The sequence below is a fragment of the Gavia stellata genome, chromosome 35 (assembly GCF_030936135.1).
Source record: "Gavia stellata isolate bGavSte3 chromosome 35, bGavSte3.hap2, whole genome shotgun sequence".
In the NCBI taxonomy this organism is placed as follows: Eukaryota; Metazoa; Chordata; class Aves; order Gaviiformes; family Gaviidae; genus Gavia; species Gavia stellata.
Genome location: NC_082628.1, coordinates 1,066,299 through 1,091,356, shown reverse-complemented (window position 1 = coordinate 1,091,356; position 25,058 = coordinate 1,066,299). Strand labels below are relative to the sequence as shown.

The following is a 25,058-nucleotide window of genomic DNA, read 5'->3' as shown; positions in this document are numbered from 1 at the left end:
CTTCTCACGTCGCACCTCATCCGTCATGATAGTAGCCATGGACCTGCCGGTCTCATGGTACTGATGGGCTTTTCCTTCTGGTCCAAGCAAAACAAACAGGAACCTGGGCAAGACAAACAAAAGGAGAGAGACGAACGTGTCATGGCTCAAAGAGCACCCAAGGAAATCCCTGGCAGCTCCCAGCCCAGAGCACGGCTCGAGAGGGGACACGGAGGCTCACCGACTCCGGTGATGAATTGGAAATTCATCAAAACCCATCGCAAATTTCATTTTGGGGCCAACTCTCATTCACGTTGGCCAATGGGTTTAAAAGCTACAGCAGGGAAGGGGGAAATGAAGGCAAGGAGACGTGGCTGGCAGAAACGTGCTGGCTCCCGCTGGCCTTGTTCCCTTGGGATGCCAAACTGGTGCATGCCATCTGATGTTTTGTTGGGGGGGTTTGAAATAAAAACTTTGTGCTTCTCGTTCAGACCTTGTTGGGATGGGAACTTCCGTCATGCCCGAGAGGAGGACAGCCGGGGTCAGGCGGACAAATGCCATGATGGGCTGGCGAAGGAAATCCAGCTCTCCTACGAGCACGTTGGACGCTTCAGCCCCGCTGGGAATTTTCTTCATGAAGTGCAGCTCCGCCTGGGCACAACAAGCCATTTTCAGGCAATTACCCCAAAAGCAAAGCCCACAGCACCCTGCAGCTCCCTCTGCAGCCAAGGTTGCAACAGCAAATTCGGCCCTGAAGGCCTAAGAAAGCTATGAGTGTCTCACCTTGCTTAAATCCGTTGTGCTGGTCTCATGGTTCACCCCATTTTTAGCTTCCACAGTGGTGGGAGAAGGATGAGGGGTAAGTGTTTGAGCTGGTAGAAAAAAGAAAGACACTCAGAAAGACGGACAAGGAGCAATTGGGATGCTTCTCCTTTGCTAGGACAAACCTAATGGGGCCAAAGCCCTGCAGAAACCCTCATCTGCTGCCAAAGCCCTGCAGAAACCTTCACCGGGTGCCAAAGCCCTGCAGGAACCCTCACCTGGCTTGTCGAGGAGGTGCAGGTCCGACCCCTTCTTGCTCACATCAGCAAACGAGCGGAGAAGGTTGTTTCTTTTCTTCTCGTTCTGATGGTGGTGCTTCTTCAAAAGAACTTCTCCAATTTTTGCCCGCGTGCGCTCGTCAAACTCCGTGAGCTGTTCTTGCTGGCCCAGGATCAGATCTGAGCATGGCACAGGAAAATGAGGCAGGGTTTGATCTGTGAAGGAAGGGCACAGCGGCGAGCCAAGCTCGACCGTTCCCGGAGGGACGCGGCACCCACAGTACCTGCGATCTCTTCGATGCTGTTGGCACTAATGTCCAGCAGCACCGTGCCATTGATGATGCAGCTCCTCAGCTCAAAGAGGCTGTGCAAGGACAGCGTGGCCACATAGGGCTTGCTCCAGCGCTCGCCGCCGTCTTCCACGTCCTCCTCAAACTTCAGCCACCTGCGGACATCGGGTGCTGTCAGCCCCATTGCAAGGAAACAGCCCCAGCTCTCCAACCCCTTTAACAGAGCTACAGGTAGCAAGAGGAGACGGCTCCTCGCATCAGCACCTACAGCTGCAAAAGCTTCGTGTCCTGCGGAGCGGAAAGCAGAGCCCGCGTGCACTGCTGGCGCAGGGACTCCTCTCCCACCACAGCCGGCAGCAGCGATTTACCTTGCCGTTTCCTTCCACTCGGCATCTTCGCCCTCTTTCACGCAGATCTCATCCAGCTCGGTGAACAAGGCGTGAGGGACATGCTGCTCGTCCTCCTTGGTCCTGAGGATGAACTGCACCCGCTGGGACGGGGTGCCTGGGGGCAGAACACAGAGACCCATCCCGTTACCACGCTCGAATATGGCCCATCACGCTCACATGCAAAGCGGGCATCAGATCGGCACCAGTTCAGCCACAAATATTGGGCCGGCCCCTCTCCCCTGGCTCTGTTGGGGCTTGCACAGAGCCACGGAGAAGGAGAAGCATCTATTCCACCCCTGCACAAGGATGGGCAGCTTTCCTTCCCCACATTTCCATTTTTAAAGCAGGCATCCCGCTGAGGAAGATGAGCCTAAATCCATTATACATTTAACTACCTCAAAAAAAAAAGATGAAAGTTTTGAAAAAGAGGGTCTTGTTAAATAATGCCACTTTCCCTCGGAAGAACAGCAAGTCACTCAAACTAGCCACATGGACCTGCTTGCAGAAGACCCCAGCGCCCATGTAGCCCCAAGGAGTTTAGTGAACGGGGTGGCGGGACTTACAGTGGTAGCCCCGCTCCGTCGGGGCACAGTCCTCCTCCTGTTCCCGATGCTTCTGCTTGTGGGGTCGGTGATGCCGGTGGCATTGCCCCACCAGCGGCATCTGCACGCCGGCGTACAGGGTCCGGTGGCCTGCAAAAAAGCAGCATTTGCATCACTCGCGATATTGGGGAGATGGATGACGCAGACACCACGGTTAAATCAGTGCAGCCGTCCCAGGAGGAAACACCAATTTTGTTTTCACTGGATCCCTGAATGTCACAGACCTCTCCTTTTTTCCAAGCCTGTTTTACTCGAACTTTGCAACAACAGAGCAACAACAAGTGATGGCTCCCCCAAAAGTGCCCTGAAAGCATCCAACCTCTTCTCAAATTCCAGCTTGGGCTGGCCAACACTCAGCCTTGCTCATTAAGCAGTGACAGAAGGGAATTCTTTTTAAAATCTTTGTATGGCACAAGGCGACAAGAGAAGATCCAATCAGTCCCATGATAAGGAACTCCAGAAGAAAAGAAGAAAAGCACAGCCTCGCGCCTGCAGCTGTCCAATTATTCTCCAGACCTCTCCAAGCCAGGAGCAGCCTCTGCGAGTAAACAAGCCGTGAATTATCCAGCCCCATGGCTAAAGCTCACACCGTGACCTCCGCGGGGGCTTTTTCCCTCTGTTGAAAAGCCGTAATATTAAAACACGTGAAAATAACTGTGCTGCTTTATTAAGAAGCACGGCAGGTTTTGCTGCACATGATGTCACACCGAGTGAGGGACATTGTAGGGACTTTGTGCAACGGGAAAAGGCGCCGGGCTGGTGGCCCCTCTACCAGCATCTCAGCAGAGACTCACCTTCCAACTCCTCCTTCTCATAGTGAATCTTGGCACTGTTGCTCCTTCTCCCCTGGTCAATCAGTGCCTCCTCGTCATGCCTCTGTTTAGCAATGAGAAGAAGGTAAAAGTTGGGGCTGGGTGTCTAGAGCTCCCTTGCGTCCTGCCGGCAAGTCTCCTTCTCTCTTAGACACCGTTTTGCCTCCGTGCTGCGACCAGGGACGCTAAACCTGCCCCTGGCAGCCCTCCCCAGTGCAAAGCATCTCCCCCTGCCCATCCTTCTGCCCTCCAGGGAAATGCCAATGGGATTTCGGGGAGAGTTTTCCCCCTGTTTGGGGGATGCTCAGCCCTTCGGCTGTGCTACCTGTAACTCTTCCAGAAGTGTCATTTTGTAAGCCCCGTTCTGGTTCATCCTCACGTCGGTCACCGGTTTGGGGGGATAATTGAACCTCCAGATCAATCAGGGGGCCAGAGTCCCCCGGGACACCTGGACAGCTCTCACCGAGAGGAGCTCAGTGGCACCCAGTGTGCACCAACTCCAGAGACACAACAAGTGACCGTTTATGGCATCACAATCGGTGATGCGTATCCAGGCAGTTATTTAAAGCCACGCACCCCAGGACTCTTCCCGCTTGGAAAACTTAGTGGATGGGGAGAAACCAGCTCTGTTTTGGGCAAAAACTAGCCGGAATAGAGAAAAGGGGTGTAAATGCCGCATCCTGCTGGGCCAAAAGGCATAAGCAGCGTTTGGGTGTATTTAAAAGCACAAGCTGCCAAAATACGAGAGAGGTGCAAAGCCTTGGGGAAAATACGCCTTACGGGGCAAAATACGCATTAGGAGGAAACATAGGAGGAAACAGGACAAGTGAGCACCTCCGGCTCTGCGGCAAGATGCTCTCAGCGTCCCATGGCCCTTCTGTTGCAGCATCCTCGAAATCGCGGCAAGCCTTGCGCGGAGATGCCACCGAAGGAAAGGGCCCCGCTCAGAACTCACTCGGTCCCGGTTAGGCCACTCAAATGGACTCGGAGCGCTTATTTTGTTGAGGAAATTGCTGGAGGAGTTAAGGGTTTCGTAGAGCTGTGGGGTTGCGGACCTGTGGCCTTGGGATGGGATGGAGCAGGAAGGGGAGAAGCCTCCGGAAAGCAGTTTATCCCATCCCAGCATGGGCACCAGCACTTGCAAACGCTTTGCCTTCCCTCTCTGTCCTTCTCCGCTGCTGACAGGTGCCTGCAAAACATCACATTGTCAAAACTGGGCTGGGCAAGGGGATGCCGAGCTTTGCATCGCTCACTTTGGAGTTTTGGAGCAGCCAGAGTTGTTCCGCTTAGCACTATTTCCTAAGCACAAAGCTCCGGTTGGCTGCTTCGAAGCTGCTTTTGTTGGGAGGCTGAAAGCAGTAATTGCTTGTAAAACTGAAATCGGAAATCACTGGAGCAAAGGAGGAAGGTCCGACTTTTCGGGGAACGGTTCTCTTTGCAGAAGGTGAGTGCCTTTTCCTCCCTTCTGTACTACCAACCTCTGAAGAAATCAAACCAGAGTAATGAGTGCTTGCTGACAGGCACCCAGCAGTCTGGTTTTCAGCAAATAAAGGGTGACGATTGGGCAGCCTCACTATTACAATGTGCCTCGTTCTTCTGTATTTGTCCAGACGAGCTCCCTTCTGGCTCTCTACCAGCCCACGCAGGGACATTGCCATGTCCCCCCCAGGATTTCTCGGCTGTCTCAGCCCAGAGACGGGCTGCACGGGGACGTGGCGGGGCAGAGTCAGGAGGGGGCCATGCTTTGGGCACGGTGCTGAGCCCCACTCCACGCTGGCGGCTGCGTGGCAGGAAAAGCCTTTGGGGACCTTCTGCCGTGAACCTCAACATCAGCTCTCCATCCTGGAGCTGGAGGAGGTTGAGCGAAACCTCGGGGCAGCACCACGCTCCCTCCCAGGAGCAGCAAGCAGGGACCAGGGCGGAGGCACGAACCCACCGCAGCCGAGCAAGACGTCGGGCAAATGATATGGGACGGGATAGTGCATATACCTGATGTCAGGAACAAGCCTGGCCGGGCTTGGCAGACCCCCTGAAACCCAAAATTATTTCTATGGATTTATTACGGCTTTTCTGGAGGATGCTCCACACAGTGAAGTACTTTGCAGGACACAGCCCCTGCCCTGGCCACCTCCTGCAGGGAGGCTGCCAGATGCCACCACGTGCATTAAACCACCTTTTCTCCCCCCATCCTTCCCTCCTGAGCAGATGGCAGTCGTACGAATCCCAAAGCACCCAAAGCTTCGCCTCCAACACCAAGCGGCACTCGGAAGGCACCTTCACCACTCTTAGGGATTTACCCACGCCAGCCACCCTAACAGGGGCCGACCCTGGGATCCCGCTGAGAAGGCAGAGTCCCAGGGAAGGCTTCCCATCCCTCTTTGAGGAGTTCTCGGGTGACAGCTCGAGCTGGCTGCCTCCGGAGAGGGACCCCTACCCCCACTCATGCCCCCCAATTATACCTGTACCACCCAGCACCCCATCCCCAGGTCCAATCCCGAGGCCGAGCCCTTAATTCTCCCAGAGGGACATCACCTTCCCTTGGCTTCCAGCTCCGGCCTGGGGCTCTTCCCCAGCCTCTCCCTCCACTTACTCCAAACCCCACCCTCAGCACAGCCCCACACACACTCCCCTCCTCCTTCCTCTGACCTCTCTCTTCCTTAATCCTTTCCTCACCTCCAGCACACTATACAGAGGGAGCCAGACGCACCACCTCCTCCACTGACTTCCCTGGCCAGGCGGGGACACGGTTGGAAAAATACTTTGGAATACCCGGAGCTGCTCAGCTCTTGCGGCCTAAGGCTTCAACTCCTTCAGCTGCTTCCGCCTCCCTTTTCTCGGGAACCGCTCCCGCGGCGCTGCAGGACAGCAGCTGTCCCCTCCGACAGTCACCATGCCACGCTGGCAAAAGTCAACCTACAGCTTGCAAAACCCCATCCCGTAAAAGCCGTCTGATTTTGGCCCTGCTTGGGGATGTACCCCTTTCTTCCTTACAGAGCAATTCTGTAGTTTCTTTTCCCCACCCGTTTGCAAGGAGCAACAACTTGCCCTTGGCATTTGGGGTTGGCTTCATGCACGAACAGGCTCCCGCAGAGGATGGGACAAGCCGATGGCAGGAGGGCTCGTGCACCCGTCCCAGCTGGGCACGAGGCACCAGTTGCAGACGCCGAGAGCCTGGAGCACGTGCTGAGCCCACAGCAAGATGCAGGGCTGCAAGGGGACCTTTTCTTCTGGCTTGTCCTCTCCTCCCAGGCTCCACGGCCAGCCGACTCGACCGCATGTGCCTGAGGTGACACCACAGCCCAACGACCCCCCGCCCCAAAACCTCAAGAGAGCACGAGAGCCATCTCTGCTTCACAGCTTCTTCCTGCATAGCGGCAGGGGAAGGGAGAAGGAAAAGGCATCTTGCCGCTTTCCTCCCGGCTCATCCCACCCTGGGAGAGAAGAGACTTTGCAAGGACAGGGGAGAAGAAAAAACTACAGAGTGCCAGGGAGGTAAAAGGAAGGAAAACAGCACTGAATGATAAAGCGGCAGCAGTCCCTCTACCACTACAAACCCACACCACCACACGCACGTACACACGGGAACTTCACGACACCGAACTCCCATTGACTGGCACGTACACCTCAGTTTGCTGGTCTAGAGATACTGAATGCCTGAAGCACACCAAGGAGAACTGAAAACATCGACATGGCTTTAATGGGAATCCTCCAACTGGAAAACAGCGGTATCTCCCCGTCTCTGCGTTGGCACGTCCCTGAGTCACGTTCTCACTCCTCCCCTTCAAAGCCGAGGCTCCTAAATAGCAAAACTGGGGGGAAAAAAGACAAAAAGAGGGAGAGCACCATCAGTGGAAGACCTGCCGGCTGCTGCTGGTTCAACCCTGTTCGTGGGACCACCCTGGCAGTGACAAGCTGGTTTGCATGCCACGGTCCTCGCTGCCTGTTCCCAGGGACGGGCCGTTTGCTCGGTACTGCCTGCCGAAGCACGGGAAAACTGTAGGCATGCGCCGTCGCTTGCAGAGGAGCACGGTCACGTTCACATGCAATCCTTTACCTCTTTCCTCCCCGGATTCAGACTGTTTCTGTGTTCATAGTGAGAGCCTTCCACACGCTCGTTTTCAACACTTCCTCCGAGATATTAATCTCGCAAGGATCAGTCCTGCAATAAATATTTCACAGAGCAATCCGTGACTACGGGAACTGATGCCACCAAGTGCGTTAGCATCAGCAAGAGGAACAGCGGGGCCCCGAGAATCAAAGCTCAGCATAAGCACGGCAGGTTTTGCTGGATGAGGAGTTTTGCGAGGCAAGCCTGAGAGCTGCAGAGCTACAGCTCCGTGCAAAGGCTCTTGCGGGCGTTTAGCCTTGGAGTGGGCTCCTAAGCCACTGCTGGTACAGATCATGCCTGCAACTCCTCGTTTTTACGTATGAGGATCTCCAGCTACCCTAAAGTCACTGAGGATGCGACTTTTTGGGGTCAGATGGGAGTTGTGCAGCCACTCTGCTTGGAGGCAGAGCCCTGCGATCCCCTCCTGCAGCCCTGCCCGTAGATGTGATTTTCCCACCAAGCTGACTGCTGCTTTCTATGGGACGCTCAAGAAAGATGCAAGTGGAAAAAATTGTGCCAAACACCTTCCAACTAATCTTGCCGGGGGTCCTGGCACTTGGTGGGGCTTTACCTGTCCCTGCTTTGCTTTGGGATATCCAAGTTGCTGGTCTTGCCCAGTTTCAGCAGAACTGAACCGGCAGCAGCAGCAGCTTCCATCATTTTCGGGGACTCCTGACGGAAAAAAGGGACAAATCAAGTTCTCTGTCTTGGATCCAAGTGGAAAAAACCTGAACACCCAGCAAAAACATTGCATGCTGCCCTCTCCTTCTGACTCGTGGCACATTTAGCTATTAGCGCAGCAGGGTAAAGACCTTTCACTCTGAATTTTTTTGGGGGGGGGGGTTAAAAACACTGTTACGAGCCAATCTTTCCATCATCATCATCATCATCATCATCTGTTATTATAAATGACTCATTTAAAAAATTATACCTCTATTCAAGTGTTAAGCTCACTGCTCATTCAGGGAAAAAAAAGGTTAAGATGTGGGATCCAGGCTATTAGGATCTGTTTCTTTTGAGTTCTGATCTTGCCCCAACATGTAAAGACAAGCTGTGCTAGAAACAGGCAATCTCACAGCCCGAGGGAGATGTCCAGCCCCGAGCGCCCAGCAAGCGTTACCTCTTCTTCATTGGCTTCGTTTTTGGCACCGTCCAACTTCTTCTTCTTGCTCTCTGGCATAAGGTCATCCAGGAAGCTGAGCTCTCGCTTTGAGAAGCAGAAATCCATGGCTTTCCGGACAAATACAAGAGCCAAAACCTGCACGAAATAGAGGGAAGATGCGGTGAGGCCAGAGGTGGTGCTACATCTCACTCCAACGCGGCAAACATCCCTGTGCCGAGCGGCACCGCCTCTTACCATCATGGGAAAGACGATGGCGGCACGGGACACCTTGATGGCCCAGAGCAGGACGAGGCAGATCAGCTGGATCACGGTGAAGAAGTGCACCTTTCGCAAGGGGACGTGCCGCAGGTAGATGAAATCCGGCTGGTGTTTCGCCGGCATCCAAAACAGCTTCAAGCGATCGAAGAACTGCAAAGTCAAAGTGGAAAAGTTGCCACCTTGGGACTGCGGAAAGCTTCTGGCCCTCTTGAGACGTGGAGGGAGTTTTCAGGATCTCGCTCGCCATGAGAAACCGTGGATCCCACTATGCTCCTCCTGGGAGCAGCACCCATTTTCCCTTCGCTCCAGCTAGAAACCAGCTTGCCCGTGAGAGCTGCCCACCCACGTGCAATTATGCCACGTTATTCTATGATTAGCTTGTCTTGGCCCACTGAATCCCCCAGCAAGGATTTCCACCAGTGGTAGAAATTGCCTTCCCTGTGCACTCAACTCCCCCATTTTCACCTAACCAAACACTGGCCTGCCCTAACCTGTGTTTAAACAGGGAGCGCTCAACTTGCCCGGTCCTCCCAGCCCTATAGACCTCCTGTGCCTCCTCCAATCTTTTTCGTACACAAAATATTTTCATTGCTTGCTTTCCGAGAGGTTTTTTTCCCATGCCGCTGCTTTTTTCCTGCTTCTACGGAGATGAAATACCAGGCAGCGGACATGCTGCACGCTGTAAAAAAGTCCGTACCTGAATTTCTCCGAGCGACGACACGCCCATGTAGAGAAAGACGCCGTAAAGCACAGGCATTGGTATAAACTGAAAGAAAGAATGCAATCATTTATTTTTTTAAATTGCATTTTCAGTAGTACCACTCTCTTCTACAGGCACTGCCTCAAATTGCCTACAGCTTTCCAGTTTCCACAGGGTTAGAGACGTGTCGGATTTTAACCAGCAGAGCTTTTGTGCCTGCGAGTGAGCTAACGCTCTGCTTTAGGCTGACCGTTGGAGTTATCTTTCATCAGCAGAATCCTATCTTCCAGAAAGGTTGGAGGAAAACAGGCGACCATGCTACCATATGCCACGTTCTGTGACGGTAGAAAAACCTTTCTCCTTATTCTTGTAGCAACAAGCAAAAGCGACGTGCCTCCTCTTAGCCTAGCGAGGAGATTATCTTGTGGGAGGAACACGCAAGGAAGCCCATGGAGATGATTTCAGTGTGTTTAGCTACTGGAACGGCTGTGCTGAGGCATTTGGGGGAGCAAATTGCCATCGATAACGTGCTGAACGGCTGGAAAGCGTAAGCGAGGAGGCTGCTTCCCACTGTGGGTCAAGCCCCAAGGTTTGGGATCACCTCCTCCTCCACTCCACAGCTGCTTGGGCCTGGAGAGAGGGGACTGGTTTTGGGTAACCTCCAAAAAGCTCGTGGCTGTTGGGTGTTTTGCATTTTCCTCTTACCTTTAACACAGAAGTGAAGAAGACAGAGCAGCCCATGAGCACAAAGATCATGGAGCCAGTGACTCTCTGCTCTCGTATCCCCAGAAACTTGGGTTGTTCTCCTGGAGCTGCGCACTCAGACTCGACTTTGAGGCTATTCACGTGGGTGATGGACAGGACGGTGGCAGCCACAAACCAGGGCAGCCCCATCACGGAGCACACCCCGAGCATCACGGCCACCATGAAAAGGTCCAGGTGGTACCCACATCCTTTCTGCGGGAAGCAAAACAAGGAGATGAGCGTCCCACAGCACAAGAGCAAGGACAACGTCGCAAGTCAGGCTCAAACCCCGCTAGAGCGCAAGTCAACTTCTTGAGAATTTAAAACACGCCTCGGAAACAAATAAGGAGGTATCTGCTCTTTGTGCAAGCCCCTTGCATGAAAAGGTGGCAGGAGTTCAGACAAAGTGGATTTGGTTGTGCGATAGCTACTTCTCAAAAGAAAAAAAGAGACCGGGTTTTTTCCTTTATAAAGAAATTTCCACCACTTGCAAGTAGGATGTGACTCTGAGTTATCCCTGGCAGCGCGTCAACACAATTCGATCCCCCATTCACTGCTGACATTTTAAAACAAAACCACGCTTCTCTATTGCTCCAAGATTAATTTGCTCCTCTGAAAGGCTGCTCATCTGAACTCCCTGTCGTTTGCTCCCTGTGTCATCATTAATGCAGGAGAGCATCCTGCCACGCAGCCTGACGTTTTCCCAAACCAATGCCTTCCCAAAGCATTTGGAATAGGAGCTTCTCCCCGTGCCTGCAGCCCGGAGTGGGTTGGGGATGGGCTCATCTCTTGCAGCCCCTTACCTTCAGCCTGTGCTCCTTCCTGTTCACAATAACAGCAGTGATCTGCTGGTCCATGAAGATCAAGATGGTGCAGAGCAGAGCTGGGATGAGCGCAGCCAACACCGTCCACCAAGGGTTGGGTCCTACGGGGCTGATGAACCACCCGCGGTCGTCTCTGGTAGGCTGCAACAAAGCACACACATCAGCATCATCTCCCAGCCCAGCCACCTCACTGGCTTTGCTTTTCCCCTCCATTCCCATGTCAGAGCACCTCCCAGCCCTGGCTTCACGTCACCCTGGGGTTCAGCACTGCCGCTGCCCTCTTTGCAAGCACCTACAGATACTTCTCCTGGAGGTATCTAGTTTTGGGGCTGTCTTCTCCTTTCCCGAAGGAAACAATGCGCTTGGAGGCAGAAGAGGAGATGGTCGCACCACCAGCATCTCCTCCGGACTCAGCCCTGTCCTGCCCCGGCATCACCTTGTGGCATCCCCAAGGGCTGAAACCAGCTCCCTGCCAAAACACCCCGTTACCTTGAACATATGGGGGACGTGGAGCTTCGGTGATGGGATCCCAATCATGAAGTCCATGAGCACCATGACGACGATGGTGAGGAAAACAGCAAAGTCGCTTACTGTGGACCGTACCTGGGGCAAGAAACCAGAGCTGAAGGGGGCGTCGCAAAGGGGGCCACAACATGACATGGAAAAGTGAGGGACGTCAACGCCATTAAGACCGGTTAACAAAACCCCTCCATGCTGAGGACATGCAGCCCAATCCCTTGGTTAGATACCGTTGCTGTGTTTGTGCCTGTGAGATCTGGTGCCAGGCAATACAAAATGTTTAATTAGGTGGAAAAGGGTTGTCTTAGTTGAAACCTTAAAAAAAAAAATAAAATTACAAAAGAAGGAAGCAGATGTCTGCCACGACAGCCACGCTCACAGCTAAAACGGGAATAAGGCACTGAGGCATCATTTGCTCCTCAAAAGGAAGAAATAGTGTCGTTTGCTATGGCAGCTCCTCAGCTGAATCAGCCTTCCCCTTGAGCACATAATGCACAGAAGGTGAAAAAAAGTAACTGTGGAAGACCTGATTTCCCACTGCCTGAGCAAGAGATGGCTCCAGGACAGGTCGCCAGGCAGGTGGGAAATGCTACGATCCTTTTGCGCTCATGGAAATGAGTGAGGGACGTCCACGCTGATGGAGAGCTTGGCCTTCAAGGTCAACGTTTCCCAGCTCGACCGAGTGGTGGCAAATACTGCTTAGTGCTCCAGGAAAGCCATTTTGGGAAATGAGCGTGGAGACTGCTGCTGGCCACCGTCTTCTACCTACTCTGGTTGGGAAGTATCGGCTGGTCTTAAACTTCTTCAGTAAGCTCGACAGCACAAAGGTGGAGAAGAAGAGGATGCAGCACCAGAAGAGGACGTCAGGCGTGTAGGGGCCATTGGGTCCACAGGCAGGTCCTTGAAACTCTCCATGCAAATACCGACATTCCTGGAGAAACAGAGCATCAGGACACAAAGGCAGTGCACGTGCGGCAAGGAAACCTCGCATAACGAGGGGGTTATTTCTGCTGCCGGTCAGAAATATTGTCCTGCCACCGCGTTGAGGAGGCGGACAGTTATTACCCACGATGTTGGGCACAAGGTGGACTGGACAAGGTGGACTCTCCTTCCCAGGACCAAGCGGGTTAAAACCACCCATTAGATGTAAGCAATGACTTTTCAGAGCAGCACTAGCACAGCTGGAAGCCCATCACCACCTGAAGGGCTCCGACTTGTGCACCACGCGAATGCCCCTGGACCCCGTGGCCGCGGCACGAGGAAGCAGTGGCTCGGGGCACTTACGGTCACCGTGAGGTTTTCCCAGGCGATGCCAGACACGTTGATCTTGTTGCTCTCCCAGAAACGCAGGGTTTCATTGCTGGGATGCGTCGGTGCCTCACACTTACAGCTGGGAGGAGAGAAGCCAAGACACGGGTAAGGGAGAGGCGATGCAGGTGCAGCCCTGAGCTCCTGCCAAGGGGCAGGGGCGTTTTAGGAGGAAAAAACCCACTAGTCGATGGTGAGGAAGTCGAGCTGGCTGTGCATGTGCACAGGGTAGGTCTCCCGCAGGTGACTCAGCTTCTCTAGAGCCTCGTAGATGAAGATGAGGCAGATGAGGGAGGCGAAGGCTTCTTCAGTGAAGCGGGTGATGTAGCACACCAAAGAGCTGGCGTCGGTGGCCACCAGCACGATGCAGAAGAAGGCGGTCCACAGCCCGATGCATGCCCGCAGAGAGAGATAGGAGAGCGTGTACTCCCTGGGAAACCAAAATAAAACCAAGGGTGGAAAGGCCAGCAAGAGGCTCCAAGTTGGGGCTTAATGATAAATTTAAATTGCAATAAGGGTGGTTCATCTCACATCGAAGTCATCACAGCAGAAGGACTGTCATGGAAAATACCCATTTCACATGAAAAACTCCTACTTTTTCAATGAAATCATCCAAACTCACAACATTTCAGCAGTAGACTATTTGGCTACCTGAGCAAACTGTATTTCCACTTCCAGCAACAATCAGGCTAAGAAGTGCCTTGTTTTGTACTCAGAGGGAAGCAAATCTTCCCCCATTCCCAAACCAGAGTGATTTGTCTCCTCTTCCTTGTGCAGCCCATCTTGGGCATCCACATCCTTGTGGTTTCTCCTCCTCCAGCTGCTTCGCTTTAAGCCTAAAACCCCCAAATGACCCCATCCATCCTTCAGAGAGCCAGGGCTCTCGCACCATCACATACTAAAGCAGCAGCGTGCAGCATCTGTGACACACAAGACAACTTCAATCGAACAACTGCCGCTGAGAGAAATGAAAGACAAACATCTTTTCTCCATCCCCGCTGCCTTCTGAAGGCTCTCACAGCACCCGGCCGCAGCAACCAGCCTTACTTGCAGAATTTGTAGAGGATCTTCTCAAAGACGAGCACGGGTCCGGTGCTGCCGAGGATGGTGAGAGGTTGGCCAGCAAAGAGGGAAAACACCACGCCGGTCATGGAGGCACCCAGCAGCGACTCCATGGCACTCTGTCCGGGGAAGAGAGGCAGCAGTGAGTACAGAAAGCATTAGGGGGAAAAAAAACCCAGAGCAAACTCACTGCAGCAAGGACTTTTGCATGAGTTTTATCCTCCCCCGTGCCACCCAACAGAGAGAGCTGCTCACTATGTGGCCATCGGTCGCCTCCCCCAGCAGTCCCCCAAAGGTGATGACAGGGGACATGCAGGCACAGTAGAGGAAGAGGAAGGACGCCAGACACTGCAGCCTCAGACCATCCCGAAAGTCGCTCCAGAACCACGGGGCTTTTCGCTTCACATCCAGGATCAAACCTCCAAAGAGCCTGGAAGAAGGACAAAATAGAGACAGTTCTCCTGCAAGACCACATGGACTTTTCTTGGCTGCAGAAGGGCAATCACAAGCATGGAGTAATTTTCAGTGCTGAAAAGAAGCCGTCTCCTTCTCCCTTTTTACACCCACTAGAAGCTGAGGCACGCCAAAATGCCCTCCAACAACAAAAATAAAAAGAAGAAAAAAGAAAAAACAAGACCTAACCTGAGAGCCCATCCCCTCTTACTGCAACACTCCCTTGCTCTGAGAAGCAGCAGAGCTCTACCTGGAGGTATTTGCACATCTGCTTCCACCCCAAATCAAGAAAACCTGTGTGCAATGATGCTGTGGCTGAGCCCAGCTGCCCACATCTCCCACCTGCCCAGCCCAGGGACACAGCTGGGCATGTGGAGCCCCTTCACTGAACCAAAAAACCCCAAAAACCTGCTCAAAGGCAAGGTGCATGCTCAGATTTGGGAGGCAAGCAGAAAAAAAACACCCCAAACTATCAAAGCTTGCACCTTCCCGTCCGCTCCAGTTCAGGACCGCTGTGCTTCTCTGGCTCACTGTCAGAAGCACTGTCATCGAGAGCTCCTGGCATCTTCCTTTTTTCCTGTTCAAATGGAAATAAGAAAGACAGCTATTTGTAACCACTGGCTTGTTTTGCTTCTGGTCTGGCCATGTGACTGTGTCAAACAGGGACCTTGTGAATCTGGACCCCTGAACAGCATCCCCAGCTGCCTGCCGTCCTGCCCGTCCCCCTCGCACCTCCCTCCACCGCAGCACCCACCTGCGAAGGGACGTTTTTTGGGGGCTCGATTCGGATCGATGGATCCCACTCTCCAGGCGGCAAGACCGTGACCTGATCCAGAAACTCATCGATGCCGGCCACGAGGTCAGCCCGGTTCTTGGCTTTATAGGCGACGTCATGGAAAACCTGCCCGTAGGAGACAACCTGCTCAGAGGACAACCCATCTCGCATGCCCTAAGCAGTGCAATAAGCACTTGGCTAAACGCAAGATAATTTCCCCCAAATTTCCTGCTGGCAATGGCAGGAAGTATTCCCCCAAAAGGAAAAATCTGTCCATCGTGTTCCTTGTAATCCTCTCCTCCACGAGGCCCCCCATCCCCCATGGCACACCGCAGCCTGTTGCTTAAAGAGGACAAGTTTTACTGGCCCTGGCAATGCCACCACTGGGGACAGCGTGCTGGGGACCCTGGGGAGAAGGACGAGGTGCAGGATGCACCCCGGGTGGGATTTCAGCCTCCAGGATGTGGGGTGATGCAAACGTGCGTGTTTGCTTTGGGCTGCAAACGAAGGGTGGGCTATTTGGAGAGCTGCCAGCAGCGGGGACAGCAAATGCTCTTCCTCACTACTACAGAGACAGGGAGAGGTGAAGAAAGCCAAAAATGACCCAGAGATATCCCTTCTCACGTCGCACCTCATCCGTCATGATAGTAGCCATGGACCTGCCGATCTCATGGTACTGATGGGCTTTTCCTTCTGGTCCAAGCAAAACAAACAGGAACCTGGGCAAGACAAACAAAAGGAGAGAAACGAACGTGTCATGGCTCAAAGAGCACCCAAGGAAATCCCTGGCAGCTCCCAGCCCAGAGCACGGCTCGAGAGGGGACACGGAGGCTCACCGACTCCGGTGATGAATTGGAAATTCATCAAAACCCATCGCAAATTTCATTTTGGGGCCAACTCTCATTCACGTTGGCCAATGGGTTTAAAAGCTACAGCAGGGAAGGGGGAAATGAAGGCAAGGAGACGTGGCTGGCAGAAACGTGCTGGCTCCCGCTGGCCTTGTTCCCTTGGGATGCCAAACTGATGCATGCCATCTGATGTTTTGTTGGGGGGGTTTGAAATAAAAACTTTGTGCTTCTCGTTCAGACCTTGTTGGGATGGGAACTTCCGTCATGCCCGAGAGGAGGACAGCCGGGGTCAGGCGGACAAATGCCACGATGGGCTGGCGAAGGAAATCCAGCTCTCCTACGAGCACGTTGGACGCTTCAGCCCCGCTGGGAATTTTCTTCATGAAGTGCAGCTCCGCCTGGGCACAACAAGCCATTTTCAGGCAATTACCCCAAAAGCAAAGCCCACAGCACCCTGCAGCTCCCTCTGCAGCCAAGGTTGCAACAGCAAATTCGGCCCTGAAGGCCTAAGAAAGCTATGAGTGTCTCACCTTGCTTAAATCCGTTGTGCTGGTCTCATGGTTCACCCCATTTTTAGCTTCCACAGTGGTGGGAGAAGGATGAGGGGTAAGTGTTTGAGCTGGTAGAAAAAAGAAAGACACTCAGAAAGACGGACAAGGAGCAATTGGGATGCTTCTCCTTTGCTAGGACAAACCTAATGGGGCCAAAGCCCTGCAGAAACCCTCATCTGCTGCCAAAGCCCTGCAGAAACCTTCACCGGGTGCCAAAGCCCTGCAGGAACCCTCACCTGGCTTGTCGAGGAGGTGCAGGTCCGACCCCTTCTTGCTCACATCAGCAAACGAGCGGAGAAGGCTGTTTCTTTTCTTCTCGTTCTGATGGTGGTGCTTCTTCAAAAGAACTTCTCCAATTTTTGCCCGCGTGCGCTCGTCAAACTCCGTGAGCTGTTCTTGCTGGCCCAGGATCAGATCTGAGCATGGCACAGGAAAATGAGGCAGGGTTTGATCTGTGAAGGAAGGGCACAGCGGCGAGCCAAGCTCGACCGTTCCCGGAGGGACGCGGCACCCACAGTACCTGCGATCTCTTCGATGCTGTTGGCACTAATGTCCAGCAGCACCGTGCCATTGATGATGCAGCTCCTCAGCTCAAAGAGGCTGTGCAAGGACAGCGTGGCCACATAGGGCTTGCTCCAGCGCTCGCCGCCGTCTTCCACGTCCTCCTCAAACTTCAGCCACCTGCGGACATCGGGTGCTGTCAGCCCCATTGCAAGGAAACAGCCCCAGCTCTCCAACCCCTTTAACAGAGCTACAGGTAGCAAGAGGAGACGGCTCCTCGCATCAGCACCTACAGCTGCAAAAACTTCGCGTCCTGCGGAGCGGAAAGCAGAGCCCGCGTGCACTGCTGGCGCAGGGACTCCTCTCCCACCACAGCCGGCAGCAGGGATTTACCTTGCCGTTTCCTTCCACTCGGCATCTTCGCCCTCTTTCACGCAGATCTCATCCAGCTCGGTGAACAAGGCGTGAGGGACATGCTGCTCGTCCTCCTTGGTCCTGAGGATGAACTGCACCCGCTGGGACGGGGTGCCTGGGGGCAGAACACAGAGACCCATCCCGTTACCACGCTCGAATATGGCCCATCACGCTCACATGCAAAGCGGGCATCAGATCGGCACCAGTTCAGCCACAAATATTGGGCCGGCCCCTCTCCCCTGGCTCTGTTGGGGCTTGCACAGAGCCACGGAGAAGGAGAAGCATCTATTCCACCCCTGCACAAGGATGGGCAGCTTTCCTTCCCCACATTTCCATTTTTAAAGCAGGCATCCCGCTGAGGAAGATGAGCCTAAATCCATTATACATTTAACTACCTCAAAAAAAAAAGATGAAAGTTTTGAAAAAGAGGGTCTTGTTAAATAATGCCACTTTCCCTCGGAAGAACAGCAAGTCACTCAAACTAGCCACATGGACCTGCTTGCAGAAGACCCCAGCGCCCATGTAGCCCCAAGGAGTTTAGTGAACGGGGTGGCGGGACTTACAGTGGTAGCCCCGCTCCGTCGGGGCACAGTCCTCCTCCTGTTCCCGATGCTTCTGCTTGTGGGGTCGGTGATGCCGGTGGCATTGCCCCACCAGCGGCATCTGCACGCCGGCGTACAGGGTCCGGTGGCCTGCAAAAAAGCAGCATTTGCATCACTCGCGATATTGGGGAGATGGATGACGCAGACACCACGGTTAAATCAGTGCAGCCGTCCCAGGAGGAAACACCAATTTTGTTTTCACTGGATCCCTGAATGTCACAGACCTCTCCTTTTTTCCAAGCCTGTTTTACTCGAACTTTGCAACAACAGAGCAACAACAAGTGATGGCTCCCCCAAAAGTGCCCTGAAAGCATCCAACCTCTTCTCAAATTCCAGCTTGGGCTGGCCAACACTCAGCCTTGCTCATTAAGCAGTGACAGAAGGGAATTCTTTTTAAAATCTTTGTATGGCACAAGGCGACAAGAGAAGATCCAATCAGTCCCATGATAAGGAACTCCAGAAGAAAAGAAGAAAAGCACAGCCTCGCGCCTGCAGCTGTCCAATTATTCTCCAGACCTCTCCAAGCCAGGAGCAGCCTCTGCGAGTAAACAAGCCGTGAATTATCCAGCCCCATGGCTAAAGCTCACACCGTGACCTCCGCGGGGGCTTTTTCCCTCTGTTGAAAAGCCGTAATATTAAAACACGTGAAAATAACTGTGCTGCTTTATTAAGAAGCATGGCACGTTTTGCTGCACATGATGTCACACCGAGTGAGGGACATTGTAGGGACTTTGTGCAACGGGAAAAGGCGCCGGGCTGGTGGCCCCTCTACCAGCATCTCAGCAGAGACTCACCTTCCAACTCCTCCTTCTCATAGTGAATCTTGGCACCGTTGCTCCTTCTCCCCTGGTCAATCAGTGCCTCCTCGTCATGCCTCTGTTTAGCAATGAGAAGAAGGTAAAAGTTGGGGCTGGGCGTCTAGAGCTCCCTTGCGTCCTGCCGGCAAGTCTCCTTCTCTCTTAGACACCGTTTTGCCTCCGTGCTGCGACCAGGGACGCTAAACCTGCCCCTGGCAGCCCTCCCCAGTGCAAAGCATCTCCCCCTGCCCATCCTTCTGCCCTCCAGGGAAATGCCAATGGGATTTCGGGGAGAGTTTTCCCCCTGTTTGGGGGATGCTCAGCCCTTCAGCTGTGCTACCTGTAACTCTTCCAGAAGTGTCATTTTGTAAGCCCCGTTCTGGTTCATCCTCACGTCGGTCACCGGTTTGGGGGGATAATTGAACCTCCAGATCAATCAGGGGGCCAGAGTCCCCCGGGACACCTGGACAGCTCTCACCGAGAGGAGCTCAGTGGCACCCAGTGTGCACCAACTCCAGAGACACAACAAGTGACCGTTTATGGCATCACAATCGGTGATGCGTATCCAGGCAGTTATTTAAAGCCACGCACCCCAGGACTCTTCCCGCTTGGAAAACTTAGTGGATGGGGAGAAACCAGCTCTGTTTTGGGCAAAAACTAGCCGGAATAGAGAAAAGGGGTGTAAATGCCGCATCCTGCTGGGCCAAAAGGCATAAGCAGCGTTTGGGTGTATTTAAAAGCACAAGCTGCCAAAATACGAGAGAGGTGCAAAGCCTTGGGGAAAATACGCCTTACGGGGCAAAATACACATTAGGAGGAAACATAGGAGGAAACAGGACAAGTGAGCACCTCCGTCTCTGTGGCAAGATGCTCTCAGCGTCCCATGGCCCTTCTGTTGCAGCATCCTCGAAATCGCGGCAAGCCTTGCGCGGAGATGCCACCGAAGGAAAGGGCCCCGCTCAGAACTCACTCGGTCCCGGTTAGGCCACTCAAATGGACTCGGAGCGCTTATTTTGTTGAGGAAATTGCTGGAGGAGTTAAGGGTTTCGTAGAGCTGTGGGGTTGCGGACCTGTGGCCTTGGGATGGGATGGAGCAGGAAGGGGAGAAGCCTCCGGAAAGCAGTTTATCCCATCCCAGCATGGGCACCAGCACTTGCAAACGCTTTGCCTTCCCTCTCCGTCCTTCTCCGCTGCTGACAGGTGCCTGCAAAACATCACATTGTCAAAACTGGGCTGGGCAAGGGGATGCCGAGCTTTGCATCGCTCACTTTGGAGTTTTGGAGCAGCCAGAGTTGTTCCGCTTAGCACTATTTCCTAAGCACAAAGCTCCGGTTGGCTGCTTCGAAGCTGCTTTTGTTGGGAGGCTGAAAGCAGTAATTGCTTGTAAAACTGAAATCGGAAATCACTGGAGCAAAGGAGGAAGGTCCGACTTTTCGGGGAACGGTTCTCTTTGCAGAAGGTGAGTGCCTTTTCCTCCCTTCTGTACTACCAATCTCTGAAGAAATCAAACCAGAGTAATGAGTGCTTGCTGACAGGCACCCAGCAGTCTGGTTTTCAGCAAATAAAGGGTGACGATTGGGCAGCCTCACTATTACAATGTGCCTCGTTCTTCTGTATTTGTCCAGACGAGCTCCCTTCTGGCTCTCTACCAGCCCACGCAGGGACATTGCCATGTCCCCCCCAGGATTTCTCGGCTGTCTCAGCCCAGAGACGGGCTGCACGGGGACGTGGCGGGGCAGAGTCAGGAGGGGGCCATGCTTCGGGCACGGTGCTGAGCCCCACTCCACGCTGGCGGCTGCGTGGCAGGAAAAGCCTTTGGGGACCTTCTGCCGTGAACCTCAACATCAGCTCTCCATCCTGGAGCTGGAGGAGGTTGAGCGAAACCTCGGGGCAGCACCACGCTCCCTCCCAGGAGCAGCAAGCAGGGACCAGGGCGGAGGCACGAACCCACCGCAGCCGAGCAAGACGTCGGGCAAATGATATGGGACGGGATAGTGCATATACCTGATGTCAGGAACAAGCCTGGCCGGGCTTGGCAGACCCCCTGAAACCCAAAATTATTTCTATGGATTTATTACGGCTTTTCTGGAGGATGCTCCACACAGTGAAGTACTTTGCAGGACACAGCCCCTGCCCTGGCCACCTCCTGCAGGGAGGCTGCCAGATGCCACCATGTGCATTAAACCACCTTTTCTCCCCCCATCCTTCCCTCCTGAGCAGATGGCAGTCGTACGAATCCCAAAGCACCCAAAGCTTCGCCTCCAACACCAAGCGGCACTCGGAAGGCACCTTCACCACTCTTAGGGATTTACCCACGCCGGCCACCCTAACAGGGGCCGACCCTGGGATCCCGCTGAGAAGGCAGAGTCCCAGGGAAGGTTTCCCATCCCTCTTTGAGGAGTTCTCGGGTGACAGCTCGAGCTGGCTGCCTCCGGAGAGGGACCCCTACCCCCACTCATGCCCCCCAATTATACCTGTACCACCCAGCACCCCATCCCCAGGTCCAACCTGGAGGCCGAGCCCTTAATTCTCCCAGAGGGACATCACCTTCCCTTGGCTTCCAGCTCCGGCCTGGGGCTCTTCCCCAGCCTCTCCCTCCACTTACTCCAAACCCCACCCTCAGCACAGCCCCACACACACTCCCCTCCTCCTTCCTCTGACCTCTCTCTTCCTTAATCCTTTCCTCACCTCCAGCACACTATACAGAGGGAGCCAGACGCACCACCTCCTCCACTGACTTCCCTGGCCAGGCGGGGACACGGTTGGAAAAATACTTTGGAATACCCGGAGCTGCTCAGCTCTTGCGGCCTAAGGCTTCAACTCCTTCAGCTGCTTCCGCCTCCCTTTTCTCGGGAACCGCTCCCGCGGCGCTGCAGGACAGCAGCTGTCCCCTCCGACAGTCACCATGCCACGCTGGCAAAAGTCAACCTACAGCTTGCAAAACCCCATCCCATAAAAGCCGTCTGATTTTGGCCCTGCTTGGGGATGTACCCCTTTCTTCCTTACAGAGCAATTCTGTAGTTTCTTTTCCCCACCCATTTGCAAGGAGCAACAACTTGCCCTTGGCATTTGGGGTTGGCTTCATGCACGAACAGGCTCCCGCAGAGGATGGGACAAGCCGATGGCAGGAGGGCTCGTGCACCCGTCCCAGCTGGGCACGAGGCACCAGTTGCAGACGCCGAGAGCCTGGAGCACGTGCTGAGCCCACAGCAAGATGCAGGGCTGCAAGGGGACCTTTTCTTCTGGCTTGTCCTCTCCTCCCAGGCTCCACGGCCAGCCGACTCGACCGCATGTGCCTGAGGTGACACCACAGCCCAACGACCCCCCGCCCCAAAACCTCAAGAGAGCACGAGAGCCATCTCTGCTTCACAGCTTCTTCCTGCATAGCGGCAGGGGAAGGGAGAAGGAAAAGGCATCTTGCCGCTTTCCTCCCGGCTCATCCCACCCTGGGAGAGAAGAGACTTTGCAAGGACAGGGGAGAAGAAAAAACTACAGAGTGCCAGGGAGGTAAAAGGAAGGAAAACAGCACTGAATGATAAAGCGGCAGCAGTCCCTCTACCACTACAAACCCACACCACCACACGCACGTACACACGGGAACTTCACGACACCGAACTCCCATTGACTGGCACGTACACCTCAGTTTGCTGGTCTAGAGATACTGAATGCCTGAAGCACACCAAGGAGAACTGAAAACATCGACATGGCTTTAATGGGAATCCTCCAACTGGAAAACAGCGGTATCTCCCCGTCTCTGCGTTGGCACGTCCCTGAGTCACGTTCTCACTCCTCCCCTTCAAAGCCGAGGCTCCTAAATAGCAAAACTGGGGGGAAAAAAGACAAAAAGAGGGAGAGCACCATCAGTGGAAGACCTGCCGGCTGCTGCTGGTTCAACCCTGTTCGTGGGACCACCCCGGCAGTGACGAGCTGGTTTGCATGCCACGGTCCTCGCTGCCTGTTCCCAGGGACGGGCCGTTTGCTCGGTACTGCCTGCCGAAGCACGGGAAAACTGTAGGCATGCGCCGTCGCTTGCAGAGGAGCACGGTCACGTTCACATGCAATCCTTTACCTCTTTCCTCCCCGGATTCAGACTGTTTCTGTGTTCATAGTGAGAGCCTTCCACACGCTCGTTTTCAACACTTCCTCCGAGATATTAATCTCGCAAGGATCAGTCCTGCAATAAATATTTCACAGAGCAATCCGTGACTACGGGAACTGATGCCACCAAGTGCGTTAGCATCAGCAAGAGGAACAGCGGGGCCCCGAGAATCAAAGCTCAGCATAAGCACGGCAGGTTTTGCTGGATGAGGAGTTTTGCGAGGCAAGCCTGAGAGCTGCAGAGCTACAGCTCCGTGCAAAGGCTCTTGCGGGCGTTTAGCCTTGGAGTGGGCTCCTAAGCCACTGCTGGTACAGATCATGCCTGCAACTCCTCGTTTTTACGTATGAGGATCTCCAGCTACCCTAAAGTCACTGAGGATGCGACTTTTTGGGGTCAGATGGGAGTTGTGCAGCCACTCTGCTTGGAGGCAGAGCCCTGCGATCCCCTCCTGCAGCCCTGCCCGTAGATGTGATTTTCCCACCAAGCTGACTGCTGCTTTCTATGGGACGCTCAAGAAAGATGCAAGTGGAAAAAATTGTGCCAAACACCTTCCAACTAATCTTGCCGGGGGTCCTGGCACTTGGTGGGGCTTTACCTGTCCCTGCTTTGCTTTGGGATATCCAAGTTGCTGGTCTTGCCCAGTTTCAGCAGAACTGAACCGGCAGCAGCAGCAGCTTCCATCATTTTCGGGGACTCCTGACGGAAAAAAGGGACAAATCAAGTTCTCTGTCTTGGATCCAAGTGGAAAAAACCTGAACACCCAGCAAAAACATTGCATGCTGCCCTCTCCTTCTGACTCGTGGCACCTTTAGCTATTAGCGCAGCAGGGTAAAGACCTTTCACTCTGAATTTTTTTTGGGGGGGGGGTTAAAAACACTGTTACGAGCCAATCTTTCCATCATCATCATCATCATCATCATCTGTTATTATAAATGACTCATTTAAAAAATTATACCTCTATTCAAGTGTTAAGCTCACGGCTCATTCAGGGAAAAAAAAGGTTAAGATGTGGGATCCAGGCTATTAGGATCTGTTTCTTTTGAGTTCTGATCTTGCCCCAACATGTAAAGACAAGCTGTGCTAGAAACAGGCAATCTCACAGCCCGAGGGAGATGTCCAGCCCCAAGCGCCCAGCAAGCGTTACCTCTTCTTCATTGGCTTCGTTTTTGGCACCGTCCAACTTCTTCTTCTTGCTCTCTGGCATAAGGTCATCCAGGAAGCTGAGCTCTCGCTTTGAGAAGCAGAAATCCATGGCTTTCCGGACAAATACAAGAGCCAAAACCTGCACGAAATAGAGGGAAGATGCGGTGAGGCCAGAGGTGGTGCTACATCTCACTCCAACGCGGCAAACATCCCTGTGCCGAGCGGCACCGCCTCTTACCATCATGGGAAAGACGATGGCGGCACGGGACACCTTGATGGCCCAGAGCAGGACGAGGCAGATCAGCTGGATCACGGTGAAGAAGTGCACTTTTCGCAAGGGGACGTGCCGCAGGTAGATGAAATCCGGCTGGTGTTTCGCCGGCATCCAAAACAGCTTCAAGCGATCGAAGAACTGCAAAGTCAAAGTGGAAAAGTTGCCACCTTGGGACTGCGGAAAGCTTCTGGCCCTCTTGAGACGTGGAGGGAGTTTTCAGGATCTCGCTCGCCATGAGAAATCGTGGATCCCACTATGCTCCTCCTGGGAGCAGCACCCATTTTCCCTTCGCTCCAGCTAGAAACCAGCTTGCCCGTGAGAGCTGCCCACCCACGTGCAATTATGCCACGTTATTCTATGATTAGCTTGTCTTGGCCCACTGAATCCCCCAGCAAGGATTTCCACCAGTGGTAGAAATTGCCTTCCCTGTGCACTCAACTCCCCCATTTTCACCTAACCAAACACTGGCCTGCCCTAACCTGTGTTTAAACAGGGAGCGCTCAACTTGCCCGGTCCTCCCAGCCCTATAGACCTCCTGTGCCTCCTCCAATCTTTTTCGTACACAAAATATTTTCATTGCTTGCTTTCCGAGAGGTTTTTTTCCCATGCCGCTGCTTTTTTCCTGCTTCTACGGAGATGAAATACCAGGCAGCGGACATGCTGCACGCTGTAAAAAAGTCCGTACCTGAATTTCTCCGAGCGACGACACGCCCATGTAGAGAAAGACGCCGTAAAGCACAGGCATTGGTATAAACTGAAAGAAAGAATGCAATCATTTATTTTTTTAAATTGCATTTTCAGTAGTACCACTCTCTTCTACAGGCACTGCCTCAAATTGCCTAC

General features: G+C 53.7%; 1 protein-coding gene across 1 annotated transcript in view; it reads right to left on the bottom strand.

The window, feature by feature from the left end:
* The window catches only part of LOC132320347 (uncharacterized), a 47,509-nt gene that overhangs the window by 8,421 nt on the left and 14,030 nt on the right, over nt 1-25,058 (bottom strand). Inside the window, exons 20-51 of the mRNA XM_059832627.1 lie at nt 24,901-24,969; nt 24,180-24,353; nt 23,943-24,080; nt 18,697-18,820; nt 17,864-17,992; nt 17,280-17,415; nt 16,906-17,066; nt 16,622-16,801; nt 16,365-16,453; nt 16,075-16,232; nt 15,618-15,705; nt 14,966-15,112; nt 14,697-14,788; nt 14,014-14,188; nt 13,744-13,877; nt 12,881-13,126; nt 12,673-12,778; nt 12,158-12,319; nt 11,359-11,472; nt 10,849-11,010; nt 10,007-10,258; nt 9,299-9,367; nt 8,578-8,751; nt 8,341-8,478; nt 3,095-3,176; nt 2,262-2,390; nt 1,678-1,813; nt 1,304-1,464; nt 1,020-1,199; nt 763-851; nt 473-630; nt 16-103 (exon numbers count right to left, since the gene is read on the bottom strand). Coding sequence (XP_059688610.1) covers nt 16-103; nt 473-630; nt 763-851; nt 1,020-1,199; nt 1,304-1,464; nt 1,678-1,813; nt 2,262-2,390; nt 3,095-3,176; nt 8,341-8,478; nt 8,578-8,751; nt 9,299-9,367; nt 10,007-10,258; nt 10,849-11,010; nt 11,359-11,472; nt 12,158-12,319; nt 12,673-12,778; nt 12,881-13,126; nt 13,744-13,877; nt 14,014-14,188; nt 14,697-14,788; nt 14,966-15,112; nt 15,618-15,705; nt 16,075-16,232; nt 16,365-16,453; nt 16,622-16,801; nt 16,906-17,066; nt 17,280-17,415; nt 17,864-17,992; nt 18,697-18,820; nt 23,943-24,080; nt 24,180-24,353; nt 24,901-24,969 — 4,440 coding nt within the window. The remainder of the gene's footprint in view (nt 1-15; nt 104-472; nt 631-762; nt 852-1,019; nt 1,200-1,303; nt 1,465-1,677; nt 1,814-2,261; nt 2,391-3,094; nt 3,177-8,340; nt 8,479-8,577; nt 8,752-9,298; nt 9,368-10,006; nt 10,259-10,848; nt 11,011-11,358; nt 11,473-12,157; nt 12,320-12,672; nt 12,779-12,880; nt 13,127-13,743; nt 13,878-14,013; nt 14,189-14,696; nt 14,789-14,965; nt 15,113-15,617; nt 15,706-16,074; nt 16,233-16,364; nt 16,454-16,621; nt 16,802-16,905; nt 17,067-17,279; nt 17,416-17,863; nt 17,993-18,696; nt 18,821-23,942; nt 24,081-24,179; nt 24,354-24,900; nt 24,970-25,058) is intronic.